Genomic DNA, 19,074 nt, shown 5'->3' on the forward strand with positions numbered 1-19,074 from the left:
TCGTTCTCCTTCACCCGGATGGCGAAGCAGATCGGAGCGAAGGACGCTGGGAAGGGGGAAGACAAAGACGTGCTCAAACAGAGCAGGGGTCAGAGCAGTGCTAGCTAACGCTAAGATAGCTCAGCACTAGGAAACTCATATTGGCTCAGGGCTAGCTAACGCATGTTAGCTCAATTTTTGACTTCAACTCATCATTAAAAGATGCCCTCCGTCCGTCCGGATATCCGCCGGCCGCTCGCTCATTAGCCCCGAAGCACAATGTTCATCTCGCAATAAACAAACAAATAAATAACCCGGAGAACAAACTCTCCGCGAATAATGGCTTTTGAGAAGCAGCCAGCGCTTTGTTAAGAGACGCCGTCAAAACATCGAGACCAACGTTTATTGCGACGAGCCAATTAACTCGGCCCTGGATGTTTCCAAGTCTGACGGCTTTAAATAAATTTGAAAGCCCTTGGTGAGCAGACGCATTAAAGCTCGGTGTGATGCATTGTCGTTGGAAAACGAGGGGGGGAGAAAGCATTTTACGGACAGCTCTGGAGGTGCGGTCGTGGCGTCTTTGAGGAGTCCGACACACGGACAGCTCCATTAGATGACGGCTCCAGCTTTGATAGATCAACCCCCACAGTCTGAAGCAAGATGGAAACACGGTCACGGTGTCTTTGAGGAGTCCTACCCTTGATGAGTTTGCCCTCGTTGGCCTCTTTGCTCGGGGAGGGGCTAGCTACCCTGTCCAACGCGAGGCCTTCGCTCTCCGAGCCCGGACCTTCGGCAGCGGTGCTCGCTGGCGCCCCCTGGCTGTCCGGAGGAGATTCACACTGCGAGACAGGGGAGGAAAGGAAGGATTTTTTACACCACTGTGGAGGCTGTGCTGCCTTTTGTTTTAGCCTTACTATCAGCAACCAAATCAGACCCAACAAACAAGTGAGCTAACTGTGTAATCAGTGCTTTAACTGATCAGTTTAGTGGTGAGTAAACAAAGACCAGCACACCCTGCAGCTCCCCACGACCAGGAGTGAGGACCACTGGTTTACACGTTGGAATGGCCATTTCATAAACACCTATATCCTCCATTCCATATTCCATTTCACACGACAAAAAAAAAAAAAAAAACATTTAAACTGGGAGAGAAAGAAAGTAACCGAAGGGAAAAAAAGACGGAGCAGTGAAAGAGGCGAGGAGAGAAAGAAGGAAAAAAGACGAGGGGCAGTGAAGGAGATGCAGAAGAACAGCCGGTCACAATTCCACCTCGGAGGCGATAGTGAGGGAGACTCGTGCGCGTACGGAGGCGATAGTGAGGGAGACTCGTGTGCGTACGGAGGCGATAGTCAGGGAGACTCGTGTGCGTACGGAGGCGATAGTCAGGGAGACTCGTGTGCGTACGGAGGCGATAGTCAGGGAGACTCGTGTGCGTACGGAGGCGATAGTCAGGGAGACTCGTGTGCGTACGGAGGCGATAGTCAGGGAGACTCGTGCGCGTACGGAGGCGATAGTCAGGGAGACTCGTGCGCGTACGGAGGCGATAGTCAGGGAGACTCGTGCGCGTACGGAGGCGATAGTCAGGGAGACTCGTGCGCGTACGGAGGCGATAGTCAGGGAGACTCGTGCGCGTACGGAGGCGATAGTCAGGGAGACTCGTGCGCGTACGGAGGCGATAGTCAGGGAGACTCGTGCGCGTACGGAGGCGATAGTCAGGGAGACTCGTGCGCGTACGGAGGCGATAGTCAGGGAGACTCGTGCGCGTACGGAGGCGATAGTCAGGGAGACTCGTGCGCGTACGGAGGCGATAGTCAGGGAGACTCGTGCGCGTACGGAGGCGATAGTCAGGGAGACTCGTGCGCGTACGGAGGCGATAGTCAGGGAGACTCGTGTGCGTACGGAGGCGATAGGGAGCGTTAAAAGCGGCAGGTGTGTGGGATGCACTTTGGGTCCGTGTCAGCATTTACAGTTCGGAAATTACAAACAATGAAACTCCCATCAATAACAAATCACCACCACTTAAAACAATATACTTTAACAGTTGGGCACGGTGAGCTACTCTCAATCACCACATACTTGCATTACAAATAATGATTACCCCAATTTCGACTGCTGTTATAGTACACTTTAATCAATGGAATGTGCATCACTTGAGACAACACTTGCTTGCAAACAAGACAACACTGTTATGACATTGATAATTGTCTTTTGAAAAGGTCCAGCCCGGCAGTGAAATTCCATTTGAATGCAGCGAGCTCTAAATGCTTTAACGACTCTCAATGCCTGCTGGGTCAGCACTTGGTTTTAAGCCAGCACTTTAATTTCCTCATTCCTCATTAGTGGCTAAATATTGAGGGAGCGTTGGAGAGCCAAACGGCCACTAACCCTCACAGAAATTTGGCTCTGTTCCGTGCGAATGCACGTACAAGATGGGCGACACTCCTTTGGAACTAAACCCCAGGCCACACTCCTTTGGAACTAAACCCCAGGCTACATTCCTTTGGAACTAAACCCCAGGCCACATTCCTTTGGAACTAAACCCCAGACCACATTCCTTTGGAACTAAACCCCAGACCACATTCCTTTGGAACTAAACCCCAGACCACATTCCTTTGGAACTAAACCCCAGACCACATCTCCTTGCAACTAAACCCCAGACCACATTCCTTTGGAACTAAACCCCAGACCACATTCCTTTGGAACTAAACCCCAGACCACATCTCCTTGCAACTAAACCCCGGGCCACTCTCCTTGCAACTAAACCCCGGGCCACACCCCTTTGGAACTAAACCCCCCAGGCCACACCCCTTTGGAACTAAACCCCCCAGGCCACACCCCTTTAGAACTAAACCCCCCAGGCCACACCCCTTTAGAACTAAACCCCACAGGCCACACCCCTTTAGAACTAAAGCCCCCCAGGCCACACCCCTTTAGAACTAAACCCCAGGCATCTATAGCTAAACGCTGAACAGAACTTCCTCTCATTGCCTTTCCGGGCCGTTCTGCAAGGCACTCATTTCTGTGTTTGTTGTCACCGGGCTGCCAAAGACCGCGTGAGCCCAGCTGGAATTGGAGAGAACGAGTGGGTGAAAACGGAACCAGAGGAACGTGCAGAATCATGGGAGGGCAGCTCCTTCTCTGGGAGCCAGAGAGAGAGAGAGGGAGAGGGAGATATAGAGAGAGATAGAGAGAGAGGGAGAGAGGGACAGAGAGATAGATAGAGTGAGAGACAGAGAGAGAGAGGGAGAGTGAGAGACAGAGAGAGAGAGAGAGAGAGAGAGAGAGAGAGAGAAGCTCAAACACATTCACCAGTTTCCAGTGCATCAACCCAGCTGCTGCTCTCTGCAGAAAAGTTGACAGTACTATAAATAGCTGAAGGCTAAATTGTGAACTCACTATTGATAAACCAATAATATAAAAATATCAAGAAACTAGCCGGGCTAAGTAAGTTAGCCACGTGGCCTACATGAAACGGCTCTGCCTGGGCTCTGTGTTGCTAGTTGCTAGGCTACATCTGCCTGCTTCACACACAGCTGTGATGTGATTGTAGAGGCTAGGGAAGGTCAGCTTCAAACAAGGTCAACGTTTAAACCATTTGAACTCCCAACTTGGCTTTGTTTTGAGCTCTGCACTACGCCAGGCTTGCATTGCTGCCAAGTAAGGCTTCAATGCTCCCTCCATAGGAATTTAATGGCTTGACAAGTGTTTTGCTGATCATGTGAAACCAGCTTTACTGTCCAATTAGAAAACAGGTTGTGTTGATCCTGGATGCTGATTGGCTGGAGCACACAATCATGGCTACTGTGCGCGGTGTCCAACAACACAGTAATCTCATTCCGTACTGCTGAAATACACAAACCATAGGATAAAAAATACTGAAAAAAAATAAGGAACTGAACTAATGTCTGGGTACAAGCTGGATAAATTCAGGCTTTCACGAGGTTGCCAGGTAATCGGCACCACGCATTACTCTCACAGGAGAATGTAATTAATCCAACTTCAACTTCAGTACATCTGCAAACAAATGAGTGCCGTTCAAACATCTGCGAGTGACAGGGTGGAGATGAGTCTGTGCAGGACTAATGGAGGCTCTCAATATTTCACACCTCTATTACGCCTCTATCTATCAAGGTCTAAAATGGCTGCCAGTGGAACGGGGGTCAGGAACTCCTTTATTCTGACTAGGGACACGGGGGAAGAGAGAGAGGCGGGGGAAGAGAGAGAGAGAGAGAGAGAGAGGGGGGAGGGAGAGAGAGAGAGAGAGAGAGAGAGAGAGAGAGAGAGGGGGAGAGAGAGAAGGGGGAGAGAGAGAAGGGGGAGAGAGAGAGACAGGGAGAGAGAGAGGTGGGGGGAGAGAGAGAGGCGGGGGAGAGAGAGAGGCGGGGGAGAGAGAGAGAGGTGGGGGAGAGAGAGAGGCAGGGAGAGAGAGAGGTGGGGGAGAGAGAAGCAGGGGGAGAGAGGCGGGGAGGGGGAGAGAGAGAGAGAGGGAGGGAGGGGGAGAGAGGCGGGGGGAAGAGAGGCAGGGAGGGGGAAAGGGGAGCAGGGGGAGAGAGAGGCAGGGAGGGGGAGAGAGAGGGGCAGGGGGAAAGGAGGGAGGGGAGAGAGAGAGGGAGGGGGGAAAGGAGAGCCATCAAGCGTTCGGCTTGAGCCTGAGGTAAAACCGCTGACATAAAAGATGAAGCGTGCATAATGTCCCGTTTCACGTCTCATAATTCAGACAAATATTATGCATCTCCTATGAGCGAGGAGCGAGGAGATAAAATGCCCACATTCCGAATAGGGTTTTAGCGTCGCTTTAACGCGCTTGTGTAAAACAATACATCTACGCACATGTCCCGGCTAACGTCTGCGCATAAACGTGCTGTTACGGTCATTACCTTCCCCAAACTGCCCTCCGCTTCTGATGTGACAGGCAGCACACACTATATAGCCTATTAATGCTGTTATACCACACGCAGGCGCTCAGCGTAGCACAAGGGTAATTCTTGTCGGCAATCTGGACACAAGTCACTTTGGCAAACTACACAAATGATGAGAGAGTGCCCTGAGGCTGGGGGGTTATAGAAGCCTGTTCCAGTGTAAGGGTCTCCGTGCAACCATGTGTTCATGGGTAATAGTTAGTTAGACATTTTGTAATTAATGTCAAACTCATTTTGTGCTCATGTTTTGATGCATTAATTGCAGCCGCTTCTTGTTCCGTAGATAAAGACCTGATGTTTTTGCAGATAGCCCAAGACCAAATAATGAACAAAATATTTAATGAGCCTCGGAGCTCAGCTTTAGTTAAAGGCTTGTGTATTTTCTGAGGTGAAAAAAGTGAATTTAAAACAGGATTAATTCACCTCGTCCCGCATGGGCCCTGCAGAGAATCTGGTTCGGGCCAAAGAATAACTAACAGGCTTCACGTACACAGTAGAAAAACCAGATACAGTAGATTTGTCGAGAAATCAGGGTGAATGGCAGATGAACACCTTAAATTTGCATCAATACCCCGTGCAGACAGGATCAACTAAGCCAAAGCAACCCAAATGTAACTCCCTCAGTTACATAATTCATCTTCCCCACTGAAACGCATAAATAATGCAATTTTAACAGCCGAGAATCAACACAACTCAGCTCCACTATTCTCAAATTAAAGGGACCTTTGAAGCGCAATTAGCTTAACTCACACTCTCCGTCTATTTTTCATGCAAATGAAAATTCAGATCCATTGCTGTATCATAACTGAAAACAGTAATAACCGTGTAAACCTAGCATTACCTGGTGTTCACTTGGCCCGCATCTTCTGAAAGGAAAACAACAACATTTTGGGAAATATACCTTTTTTTCCCCAACTTACCCAGACTGATACCAGATGTTCGATTTAATTTTCATTTTTTTGGCATTCACTGGCTCAATTTCCATGTTTGCATAAGGTGTTAGCTTAGCATAAAGACTTGAAACCTATAGGAGTCAGTAGCCTACCTCCTTCAAAGTGAAGAAATCCACCTTACAGCAACTCCGAAGCAGTCTTATTTACACAAGGTATCATGTGTATTTGAAATACACGTACAGAGAAAATAAACTTTGGTGTTTCCCTTAAAGGCTCCTGATGCACTCAGTAAAAGACACCTTCTCCAGGCTCCAGAACCACAGCAAACCCGGTCTAATCAAAACCGCCCAAAACCAGACATTCACTTCCAGGTCACTATGAAAAATCAACCACAGGTGTGGGGGGGGGGGGTGAGCCTTCCAATTTTCCTCCAACTTTGTGTAAATGTTCTTTATATATTCAATAGAGAACATGCAAAACATGTATTTGTCATTCAAGAGAGATTGGCTATTTAAAAAAATAGGGGGGGGGGGGGCAGCACCGAAGCCATGGAAAATTATGGTCTGTATACATTTTCATATTTCTCTGCTGTAAGGATAATAAGCCAATTTCCACTAGCGAGTGACTTCTTGGGAACCCTTCCCCCCTTATTTTTTTTTTTAGGAGGCAATATCTCTAGAACAACACGTCCAAAGAAGCTAACGTTTTGCACGTTCTCCAAAAGAAACATTTACACAAAGTTTGAGCAAAATCGGAGTGATTTTTCACGGAATTACCTTTCTGCCTTCAACCAAACACTAAACAGGCCCCGGATCCCAACTGCACCATCTGAAGCAAGCGTAACAAACTCTTGCTGTGCATCAGGCATCATGACCTACATCGCCTCACGATCACCACTCAAACGTTCTTCAGACATAACACGAAGCGGTCAAATATCGACATAGCCATTAGCGGTCTACCAACTTTTATATCCACGGAAGAAATCGATGCAATTTCCACATGGGCCCTATATGTTGCAAGTTGCCTGCAACAGCTTGTTTAAAACTGAAATACGGCCATAAAAAATTTAATGAAGTTTGAGACTGATCCAAACAGACATGAGGGAGATGGCAGCCCGCACAATAAAACAGCTGTGATTGATTTTAAAGCCTTTTTAGGCTTTTATTCTTCAACGTAAGAACGGTTTAACGACGGGTAAAGGGCGTTCAATTATCTCGGTTCATTGTTTGGCGTCAAACTCGTCCAATAACTATAATTTACCTTTATAATTCCCTTCTCATGCATCGACAGGAATTAAAACGGCAACAACTAACAAAGCAAATGCGCAATAAAAAAGTGAACATAAAAAAATAAAATAAAAAAAACAGAAATAAGGTTTAAATTACATATCCCACAATGCAATCTGACACCAGCAAGCGAGAGAGAAAGTTCGGGGACCATGTGACTCACTGCCCACGGGCGAGGTGTGTTTGTTAATGGGAAACAGGCCCTGTGTTTAAGAGTGGAGGGGTCACAGGGTCAAACTCCACCAATCATACCTGAGGAAAATAAAGCACTTGGGCTAGCGCTAAGCTCGGCAGCCGGTGAAATCCATCCGATACGGTTACAGCACGTCTGACCTGTATTTAATACGAGTCAAGTTGAAGATAATGGAGGGCTGGGGGGGGGGGGGGGGATTAGATGCAGGGGGGCAATGGCGCCGTTTCCCACAATTACCTGGAGTTTCCCCGCGAGAGTGCGGCTCATTACCAAGACCAAACAATGGCAAACAACAACAATGGTGCCAGATCATGGGGTCAGTACCTCTAGCAACTCTAAAAGGGCTAAAAACAAGGCTGCAATAGAACAAAGGGTGCAATATGTTGTTGGAGGAGAGAGTAATGAATGAATAACAACATACTATCTAAACATACAACCCCAACCTTATAACAGAAATACCAAAAAATGGCTTCTGACTATACTGACTGCCGCAGGCAGGCTCATGGTAAGGCACAGAGACCACATAGCCTGGTAGAGAAGGCCAAGGCTAAGGATAAGGAAGGAGGGTGTTTTGGACAGACAGAGGGTCGGTCGGTCTCTTGTCTTGGGCTGTACCTGCCCACGATGACGCTGACTGCGGCGGAAACTACGGAGAGCGTAACCATGGCGACATCTGAATCACCAACTGCCAACGACGAGCAGGAGGTATGAGCAAGGCGGCGGCGAATTCTCTTCCATTTGACGAAGCGGGAGGTTTTATTTTGATCGGAGAATGAGAGTGCGATAATAATACAAGCTGTGCATGAACAAGCAGCACGGCGGGAAATTAGGCGGGTGGAAAAAGCCAGCATCTGTCCCCCGAACTGGAGAGTTTGTCCAGACATTCATCAGACACCCTTCTTCCACTGGTGAATAGACAAAAATCGCAAAATAAGAAACTGAATAAGTGGTTTCACTGATTGAAGAACATGGGCTGAGGAGGAGGCAAAAAAACGCACAGCCCACCCCCCCCCCCCCATCATCATGGTGTGTACTGCACCACTGGTGACCAGTGGGGCGGCCTGTAGCATAGTGGTTAAGGTAAATGACTGGGACCCGCAAGTTCGGTGGTTCACATCCCGGTGTAGCCACAATAAGATCCGCACAGCCGTTGGGCCCTTGAGCAAGGCCCTTAAGCCTGCATTGCTCCAGGGGAGGTTTGTCTCCTGCTTAGTCTAATCAACTGTACGTCGCTCTGGATAAGAGCGGCTGCCAAATGCCACTAATGTAATGTAATGAACATGGCGATGGATTGCAGCCCATATTGCCGTGTGTAGAAACACTGACAGCAGACAGCATGAACGAAAGCAGCGGCCGCCTCACACTAACCTTATTTGGGCCAAGATGAATGCTCAGTCGCTCGCATTGTTAAGTGCATCCCAATTAATTTGGAATCGGCAAAGCATGACATTTTCGGTTGTCGTGCTTTAACAGTTCTGTAAGTCCTTTGCAAAAACCTTATCAACATGCTTGGCAGTGACTTGTGGCAGAGAGGGCAACCAAAAATAATTTCCGGAAATCAACATGAATAATGTTGATTAAAATATCAGTTAGATACCAGCAGATGTTTTTGCAGGACACTCATTCTATCCCGCCGAAAACTGTCCCAGCCGATTGTTGAAAGGTTTAAATGGATTTTGATAAAAGACATGGCAGACTCTTTTAGAGATTTAAATTGGACTTTTGTCATTTATGGAAGGTGTGACTGACTGAAATGTATGGCTTAGTACTACTGGCTATGCGAGCTACATCAGACTAACCTCTTATGGGGACCAGTAAAGGCCAACCACACACTAGCGCTTAGTTCTTGTGAGTCACCACTGCAGTGAAGTAAAAAAAAAAATAAAGTGGACAAACTAAGTTTTCTGTGAGACGTGTACGGCATGTTCTCATGCACACACAGCTGTGTCCATTCTAAAGCTCCATTGTGCCCTCCCTCCTGGTGGAAATATAAAATGGCGGGGGACCCTTAACGTTCCCTCTGCCTGGGCAGTGATGCGCCGCACGGGGAGCAGACAGCCGCGGGAGGACCGGCCTCGTTACGCAGAGGTAATTACACCTCGTTTGACCGCTTCCGTGCAGAGCTAGCAGCAGTCGGCTCGCCCACTCAGTCATTGCTCAGTGCTTTCCGAGACGAACAAGCCCAGCGCTCGTTCTCTTAGCTGCGTCAGCAGTTAAGGGGGAGTTCTGTGCAACTTCTGATTGGTCGGCATGTCAGCTATGAGGGTGAGCTCTGATCACCTTGCGTTACCATGGCAATGCGCTGCGTAAATGAGGGCTAGCAGGTGGGCATAACGGAAGAAATGTTCAAAAACAAATTTATCACATCAGAAATGGCAGATATTACCTGCAGTGTTATTCGATTTTTCCCGATGCACCCAAAACCACAGGCTGTTAAACTGTACAGCCTACTCATATATTTCACATTTCAATTTTGTTAGAAAACTTCATTTGTTCCAAATTAAAGCCATGAATAAGTCACAGTGCATTAGTTCACTCCGAAGATCCTGTCAAAGATCCTGTCAAAATACTTACATCCCTGCCAAAAATTAAACCTAAATATCATCTAAATCTTCTAAAGATTGATCAAAATCATCTTCAAGTAGCATAAAAATAGAAAATAATACTCTCCTTCTGAAAGCACGAAGGCTGGTCAAATACATGCACCAAAATATATTCCTTAAATTACAAGTTTCTGCATATGTTTTGGAAGGGTTAGTCGGCAGCAGTGGAATTAACAGACTTTTTAAAAATAATTAATATTTAAAGCTGCTTTACGGGGAGCAGTTAGGAGGCCAACACAAATATTCATCACCTTCAGGCTGGGTGGATGGGCTAAATAATTTACCGGCTTTAATTAACGCTGATTAACTGCGGGTGCCTCCAAAACTGAATGAATTACAGCGAGAAGGAAAAAAAGGAACTTGCTTTCCCCTCCCGAGACAATAAAATTGACTCTTACACCCACAGATTTTTAAAAGCACAGAGATGAACCTGCTGAAAAATGCTCCACAACCTCCGGTTAGCAATCTCCATTCTAAATGGTCTGCTAAACTACATAATTTGTATTCTTTAAGAAGGTCAACAAGCATTTTCAAATTAACTCCAGGGATGAACACATTTCTTGGATCAGTCTGCTTTTTAAATACTCAGCTTGTCCAACCAAACATGACAGACATTTCTCTCTCGCTATGTGGCTTATAGGAGTTGAAGGTGCTACAAAAAGCACTCAAATCGCACAGTACCCAAATAGATCCACACAATCTATATGAAGAAAATGTGCATTTAAACAAGCCGTTTGGACTTCCGTGAAGTTATCATAGCAACATGCTTGTTTGCTTCAGCACGGCCCTGGTAGTGGGAACCAATCCAAGCACTCGGCACAGACGGTGCTCAGTTCGTTGTAGCTAGTCAGCCAATCAGAACAGAAACAGATGTTTGCTGATATCAATGAGCCTTAACGACACAGTCACTAAAACAGCCTGTTCTTGGTAAACATATGGTTTAGTTCTTTCTGTTGCGTTTTCATTTCCGCTCCGAGCCCCCTCACGAGGCACTCTGCCGAGTCTGGCACCACAGAGGCCTCCTCAGACCCTACCCTTCAGACACCGTAGCCCGCTGAAGCCTCGTTTACGCCCGCGGGGACCGCAGACGAGCAGGGACCGCCAGCTCTCACACCGCTCCTCTACGCGCGGGAAATACGCGGAGGAGATGCTTTTAACCCTTTCGGTTAAGAGTGCCGTATGGAACTACCGTGAACTCGCAAGAGCGCCAAATGGAACTCTCGACATAATCTCTTTTCAACCAATCAACACGACCGCTATACTATTGTTTTGAGCCCCTGTTAAAGCCAAACTAAGTTCTCAACTTTCTCAATTTCCTCAACCAAGCAAAAACCCAGACCGGGTATTGGTCTAAGAGCACGTTACATCTTTTCTGTGAATTCTTCTTGGGCGACTTTCTGTTTCAGACTCAGACGGTGTGTCTGCTCATCCGGGCGACTTCCTGCTCCAGACTCAGGCAGCAGATGGGACGGAGCAAACGAGGTGATGGTCCCAGCAGAACGGGTGATTTCACCAGGAGATATTATAAACACAGAGGGGAAATTAGCAAGCACAGGTCGAGCTTGCAAGAGTAGCATTTGCAGAGCTAGCTCCTCAGTCAAGCAGAAACCGAGCACTGCTCACAAAATATCTGTGAAAAACATGGGGAGGCAAGGTGGCAGTGGGTAGCACCTTTGCCTCAGAGCAAGCAGGCCCTGGGTTCGAGCCCCTATGTGTGTAGTTTGCATGCTCTCCCCGGGCCTCAGTGTGCGCCTGCCATTGCTTTTGACCAAGGCACTGGCCTCAGAACTGCCATTGGTCCCTGGGCGCTGCACTGACTGCCAACTGCGTCCAAGTAACTAGGATGGGTCAAATGCTACAATTGTCGCCGTAGAAGGCAACGACAATCAAGAATAAGCTAATCAATAGGGAGACGAGACAAACAAAACAAAACAAAGAAGAATCAATCTAATGCCAGGTCTGGTTCAGAGCCACTCTCCTCAGAATGCACTGTGGTACAGGGCCACTGGCCGCTATCAGAGGAACACAATGTTATTCTAATAACGCGTCTCTCTCCACCAAAAAAGCATTGTTGTTTTCTCTCGATTCCATCTGTTATGGTAATTCTGCATATGCTCTGGCAGTCAATGCGTGTGTCCAGACATGCCAATGAATCCAAGGTAATTAAGTGACGAGGCTCCCGTAATTAATCACCAGTGGCTGAAAATGGCATTTTTGTTACAAGCTTACGTAAGCGTCAGGTAGGGGAATCATTTGAGTGAAACGCCCTTCACTGGGTCAAACTACCACACGGTAGGCCTCGTGTCCCTAAAGAGGTGGCTTATAAGGCCGGCGGCTCATACAGCTAGGATCGTAAAAGGTATTAAATAGCTTGGGTGGGTCGGGGTTTCGAATGCTCAACTGACAAAGGGAGGGAATACTAATGTCAACGTCAGGAAGACCACATGAAATTAGTGACATCTATCGTTAGCCATCGCTACTAGCTAACAAATCACAATCGATATCAAAACACATAGTAGCATTAATCAACCTGCCCCGCTCGTGTTAGTTTTCTGATAGCGGGCTGAGTTTGATGGCTAGCAAGCGATACATCCAGAACAGAAAGCAATAATGGGGAACTTCACTAACATTAACAAGCTAACTCAATATGTGGAGCGATAACTAATGATCACATCAAAGTTATGGTTATTAAATAAATGATTGATTAGGCAAAACAAGAGAATACTTCCAGAGTTTTACACCGGAAGAATATTTCTTCAGAAACCTCATTGTCTTCAACTATTTGTCACTGCCCACTCGAGTTCATGGTCAACAGGTGCGTATTAGCTATGCTATAATTGAACAAATAAAACTTTTGCTCTCCACACCTGAACAGGTGCGTATTAGCTATGCTATAATTGAACAGATAAAACCATTGCTCTCCACACCTGAGCCTTATGACTGGTTCAACTTATGACTCATGGTAGCTCTACCCATTTTCCAGTTTTTGACATGAGAAATGATGAGTTTTCATGACATCCCCTGGTATGTGTACACACACACGCGCACACACACACACAGAAGAGAAAAGACAGCATTGCTCATACCTCCTGAGGGCTTATCCCTTCTTTCTGCATGAAGTAGTGCTTCTTAAATGCATAGTAGGCGTTATACTGATGCCAGGACTGCAGGAACTCAAACCTGCGGAGGAGAAGAAGAAAGGGCAGAGAGTGAGAGAGGAAGAGAGGAGCGGAGTGTGGGAGGGGAAAACGGGAGGGGCATCTCTGGGGTCACCGCACCCAGGAAGCAACCCTGTCCAGAGGTGAAAGATCCAGGTTCAGAAAGTAAAAGTCCTCCCCAGTATTTTTTTTTTCCCCAATCGCTTGGTTTTGCCAATTAGCACAATTCTTCAGCCAGGAGGTAGAACTAATGAGTGAAATCAGCTGGCAGAGTTCATGGGTGGGAGAAACACGCAGCAGGACAAAAGCAGTTATCGTCTACATTTGAGAAGACCTTCTTTCTGATGTCAAGACAATTTACACAAAATATGTTTCCCTTTTCCCTGGGTGGGGACTAATCATACTGCCGGGGAGGAGCTACACTGGGTCAGTGGTCTATGGGGAGGAGCTACACTGGCTCAGTGCTCTATTGGGGAGGAGCTACACTGGCTCAATGCTCTAGGGGGAGGAGCTACACTGGCTCAGTGCTCGATGGGGGAGGAGCTACACTGGCTCAGTGCTCTAGGGGGAGGAGCTACACTGGCTCAGTGCTCTAGGGGGAGGAGCTACACTGGCTCAGTGCTCTAGAGGGAGGAGCTACAATGGCTCAGTGCTCTATGGGGGAGGAGCTACACTGGCTCAGTGCTCTGTGGGGGAGGAGCTACACCGCCTCAGTGCTCTATGGGGAGGAGCTACACTGGCTCAGTGTTCTATGGGGGAGGAGCTACACTGGATCAGTGCTCTGGGGGAGGAGCTACACTGGCTCAGTGCTCTATGGGGGAGGAGCTACACTGGCTCAGTGCACTAGGGGGGAGGAGCTAAACTGGCTCAGGGCTCCTGGGGGAGGAGTTACACTAGGGGGAGGGTCTCGGTTCGGTCCTCACCGCGCGTCACTCTTGCTGCGGACGCTGGACTCAAACTTGACGCCGTTCCTGGCCACGTACTCCGCCAGCTTGTCTATGACGGGCTGGATGTCCGGGGGCGGGGGGATGATGGCGGTTACAGGAGCTCTGTGAACACACGCGCACAGACATACACACAGACAGACCGATGCGTAAATACACACACGCACACACACGCACACACACGCACGCACACGCACGCACACAGAAAGAGAAGATTAAGATGTGATGCATACAATAACCAAACAACTCCAAACGGGTTTCAGAGGCAACAGCCATCAATTTTACAGAGTGTAAATTCACACTCACTGTCTTACACACAACAGTGCAGAGGAACAATTTCTCACTTTCGAGTAAAAGCTCAGCTCAATATTCCTGCACAATAAAATCGCTAACGGCTAAATTGTAACAAATTTATTCGGACTGCATGCTTGAGGAGGCTAAATACAGAGGTGCTGATGGGAGATGAAGTCCAGCACTCCTATAAAAGCACTCCAGAAGCTCTCACTGCGCACTACACCTCCTGGCGGCACCAGAGCAGCGATGCGGGCACAGAGAAGCAGACACTCCACTGCCTTTAGCACCCTCGAGAAGGCAGGGCAGAGCACAGTTTGCACTAAAACGAGGAGGAGATTCCCACAGACACACACTTCAGGAGGCTTAATAAACTACGCAACATTAAATGCAGAGCACATCGCCGTAGATCCAGACGGCAAGAGCGGATATGCCCACAAAATCGACATTAAAAAAAAGCACTTTAAACAAAACGATTGAATGCAATTTGTTGATATTATTATATATCAAAATAGCGATTATGTACGATGGCTCCCTATTCAGAACAACGGCAGACGCGGGTTTGCTTTCTCCCTCGGAAGGCACTGCCCACACGCCGATGACGTGTCGCCGAGTGGACCAATGGCAGCAGGCCTGACCCCCGCACCCTCCCGTCCACACAGGGGACACACTCACCTGGGCGCCGTGGTGGCGGCCGGAGCAGGCACGGAGACCTGGCTGGGGGCGGGGGCCGGCGCGGGGGCGGGGGCAGGCGCGGGGGCCGGCGCAGGGGCGGAGACGACGGGGTCGCAGGGCGGCGGGGGCGTGGTCCCGGGGGGAGGGGGCGCGGCCGATAAGGAGGGAGGGGGCGGGGCCCCCACGGGCAGGGAGCCGTAGTACGCGGTGGCGTCGATCCCCGGGGGCGGCGGGGCCAGGCAGTAGGTCCCGTCCGGGAGCAGGCAGTACCCATAATACATTGCACCGACATTGGCTGTAGAAGAATGAGAAGAAAACGAGAGGATTACACGCCTACATACAGATAGTGTTAAAACAGTGTTACAAGAACATTGTAAATCCCTTCCATGGCTCACTGACATGCTGACTCACCCTCTGCCTATGTTAATAGTCTTTAAATTCGGGTTTCAAAATATACAGTTGACGGGCCGACCAACATTGTATAACTGTACAACTTGGTTCTAATTCCCACAGCCAATGGCGTGGGTGTGTTTCAACATCAGCGCGTTCACAGAGAAGGAGAGGAATAAACAGTGTTGTGGCTTGAGGGTGTTTGTTGCGGCCAATTCCTGTCTTCCCCGAAATTACCTATTGTACCTTTAAAGGTTAAGGATGAACGCAATCTATATTGCTAGTTTTCCTGCTTAAAAATGTGCATTAGGAAACACTATGGCTTAAAAGGTCAAATCACTCGCTGCAGAAGAGAAACAAAGACCCAATTCTCTAAAGAGACCAGAAAAGAAAGCCATCCATTCCGCAGAGATCTCAATCGCACGCGCTTAATTTCGTCCGTCAGCCGTGTTATAAGTGCCCCTTAATGAAGACGAAAGACAGGCTGCTTCAGCCTCTCCTATTGAGAAAAAGGGTAATGAGGACCCTAACGCAAACGTGCTAATTTGGGAGAGGCTGTTTTTCTGCACAGCCGGTGCCTTCTCATGGGAGAGCGGGCGGTCGTGAGCAACCCCCACGACGGCGAGCACAGGCGGTTATCGCCCTGCCCGTGCCCCCCGGTGTTTATGCGAAACAGAAGGTGGTGCTCAAATTCGGCAGCTTTCGCTAGTTTCGCTACTTTCTTTGACGCGCGCAAGAGGTAAGGGAGATTATTCGCCCAATAATGGCCGATTGAGAACGGAAGCCTTGTCGAGGCCGAGCCGCAGGGCTTGGAGGGCACAAAGTGTGGGCGATGGAAAGGCATTCTTTTTCAGGATTTGTTCATTTACAACTTCTTATTTTCATAAACACAGCAAAGAAAAAAAGAATAGTGTACTGGTTAGAGAACTGGGCCTGAGCCCAGTATACACTTAGTGAGCATTTTATTAGGTAGACCTGTACACCAGCTTGTTCATGCAAATATTTAATCAGCCAATCATGTGTGCATAAAAGCACGCAGACATGGTTAATTGGTTCAGGCATGTTTCAGACCAAATGTCTGAATGGGAAAGAAATAGCATCTAAGGGACTTTGACCGGGGAATGATTGTTGGTGACAGACAGGATGGTTTGAGTATCTCAGAAACGGCTAATCTGCTGGGATTTTCACACACAACAGTCTCTAGAGTGTGCAGAGAATGGTGGGAAAAACAAAAAACATCTAGCGAGCAGCAGTTCTAAGGGCAGAAATTTGTTTGTTAATAAGAGAAGTCAGAGGAGAAGGGCCAGACTGGTCAAAGCTAACAAGAAGGTGAGAGTAACGCAAATAACCACACATTACAACTGGGGTATGCAGAAGAGCATCTCCGAACACACAATGCATCAAACCTCTAAAGTGTAAGTGTAATAAGTCAAGAAAATAAGCCTAATAAATACCTAATAAAGTGCATTGTGAGGGTACATCCTAGCTGAATCAGACTTGGGTCAAAGACATAATTTTTTGGGAGTCAAATACTTTTCTGTGCTTGTCTGGCATATTGGAACCAATTAAATCCTCTCAAAAAGTGCAAACTCCTCCTCCTGGTCCTCTTGATTGACTCAATTGCACCACTTTTATCCTCGAACCTCGGGGGGGGAAGTAAGAGGATAGAGTCGGACATTATCTTCTCTATCCATTACACCACCGTCTGCTTAGACAGACCTGCATTGTTCTCGAGTCTTTGTGCAGCCACCAGAAGCAAGTTATCTGGAACGTGAACAAGAGGTGGTACAATGATCCAAAGCCCATCCTTTGATATTTCATAGGTGTGCAACACAGTTCCAGACATTACATCACTGGCAGACAGGACTGTAAACGCACACAGAGAAAGTCCATAACAGAGGGAGACTGGAAAGGAGAACGGCAGTTGAGTGAGTAAATCTTTCTTAAATGTAGGATTCTGTGCCCTCCGGCTGCGGCATAAAAGACATCAGCCTTGGTCGTCACCAAGGCCCTTTGCTTAAACTCGCTGGTTTCCACCCCAGCCGGCGGTTCTGCGAAACAACCGTCAGACACATTAATGAAGATGGAGCTCTCGCACCGGGCCGGAGAAAACGCTCTGCCTCGGGTCCGAGCTTAAAATAAAAGGAGGCGAGCCGTCAAGAGTCAGAGAAGGAGAAATAAATCGCTGCAAGTGCGGCAGCAAGAGGACTTCTTCAACACCTAACCTAATCTCCACCAAAACAAGAGGGGAAGCTAACCTAATCTCCACCAAAACAAGGAGGGAAGCTAACCTAATCGCCACCAAAACAAGAGGGGAAGCTAACCTAATCTCCACCAAAACAAGAGGGGAAGCTAACCTAATCTCCACCAAAACAAGAGGGGAAGCTAACCTAATCTCCACCAAAACAAGAGGGGAAGCTAACCTAATCTCCACCAAAACAAGAGGGGAAGCTAACCTAATCTCCACCAAAACAAAAAGGGAAAGCTAACCTAATCTCCACCAAAACAAGGGGGGAAGCGAACCTAATCTCCACCAAAACAAGAGGGGAAGCTAACCTAATCTCCACCAAAACAAGAGGGGAAGCTAACCTAATCTCCACCAAAACAAGAGGGGAAGCTAACCTAATCTCCACCAAAACAAGAGGGGAAGCTAACCTAATCTCCACAGAAACAAGGAGGGAAGCTAACCTAATCTCCACCGAAACAAGAGGGGAAGCTAACCTAATCTCCACCAAAACAAGAGGGGAAGCTAACCTAATCTCCACCAAAACAAGAGGGGAAGCTAACCTAATCTCCACCAAAAAAAGGAGGGAAGCTAACCTAATCTCCACCAAAACAAGAGGGGAAGCTAACCTAATCTCCACCAAAACAAGGAGGGAAGCTAACCTAATCTCCACCAAAACAAGAGGGGAAGCTAACCTAATCTCCACCAAAACAAGAGGGGAAGCTAACCTAATCTCCACCAAAACAAGAGGGGAAGCTAACCTAATCTCCACCAAAACAAGGAGGGAAGCTCACCTAATCTCCACCAAAACAAGGAGGGAAGCTAACCTAATCTCCACCAAAACAAGGAGGGAAGCTAACCTAATCTCCACCAAAACAAGAGGGGAAGCTAACCTAATCTCCCCCAAAACAAGAGGGGAAGCTAACCTAATCTCCACCAAAACAAGAGGGGAAGCTAACCTAATCTCCACCAAAACAAGAGGGGAAGCTAACCTAATCTCCACCAAAACAAGGAGGGAAGCTAACCTAATCTCCACCAAAACAAGAGGGGAAGCTAACCTAATCTCCACCAAAACAAGGAGGGAAGCTAACCTAATCTCCACCAAAACAAGAGGGGAAGCTAACCTAATCTCCACCAAAACAAGAGGGGAAGCTAACCTAATATCCACCAAAACAAGGAGGGAAGCTAACCTAATATCCACCAAAACAAGGAGGGAAGCTAACCTAATCTCCACCAAAACAAGAGGGGAAGCTAACCTAATCTCCACCAAAACAAGAGGGGAAGCTAACCTAATCTCCACCAAAACAAGAGGGGAAGCTAACCTAATCTCCACCAAAAAAAGAGGGGAAGCTAACCTAATCTCCACCAAAACAAGAGGGGAAGCTAACCTAATCTCCACCAAAACAAGGAGGGAAGCTAACCTAATCTCCACCAAAACAAGAGGGGAAGCTAACCTAATCTCCACCAAAACAAGAGGGGAAGCTAACCTAATCTCCACCAAAACAAGAGGGGAAGCTAA

The 19,074-nt window shown here is 47.8% G+C and overlaps 1 protein-coding gene across 2 annotated transcripts in view; it reads right to left on the reverse strand.

The window, feature by feature from the left end:
* Positions 1-19,074, reverse strand: part of sfswap (splicing factor SWAP) — a 71,024-nt gene that overhangs the window by 33,898 nt on the left and 18,052 nt on the right. For both annotated transcript variants that reach the window (XM_061262917.1, XM_061262916.1), the window contains exons 8-12: positions 14,942-15,236; positions 13,955-14,080; positions 12,960-13,053; positions 677-818; positions 1-46 (exon numbers count right to left, since the gene is read on the reverse strand). The exon at positions 1-46 is cut by the window's left edge and continues 182 nt beyond it. In XM_061262917.1, coding sequence (XP_061118901.1) covers positions 1-46; positions 677-818; positions 12,960-13,053; positions 13,955-14,080; positions 14,942-15,236 — 703 coding nt within the window. The remainder of the gene's footprint in view (positions 47-676; positions 819-12,959; positions 13,054-13,954; positions 14,081-14,941; positions 15,237-19,074) is intronic.

Source organism: Conger conger, chromosome 12 (genome assembly GCF_963514075.1).
Source record: "Conger conger chromosome 12, fConCon1.1, whole genome shotgun sequence".
In the NCBI taxonomy this organism is placed as follows: Eukaryota; Metazoa; Chordata; class Actinopteri; order Anguilliformes; family Congridae; genus Conger; species Conger conger.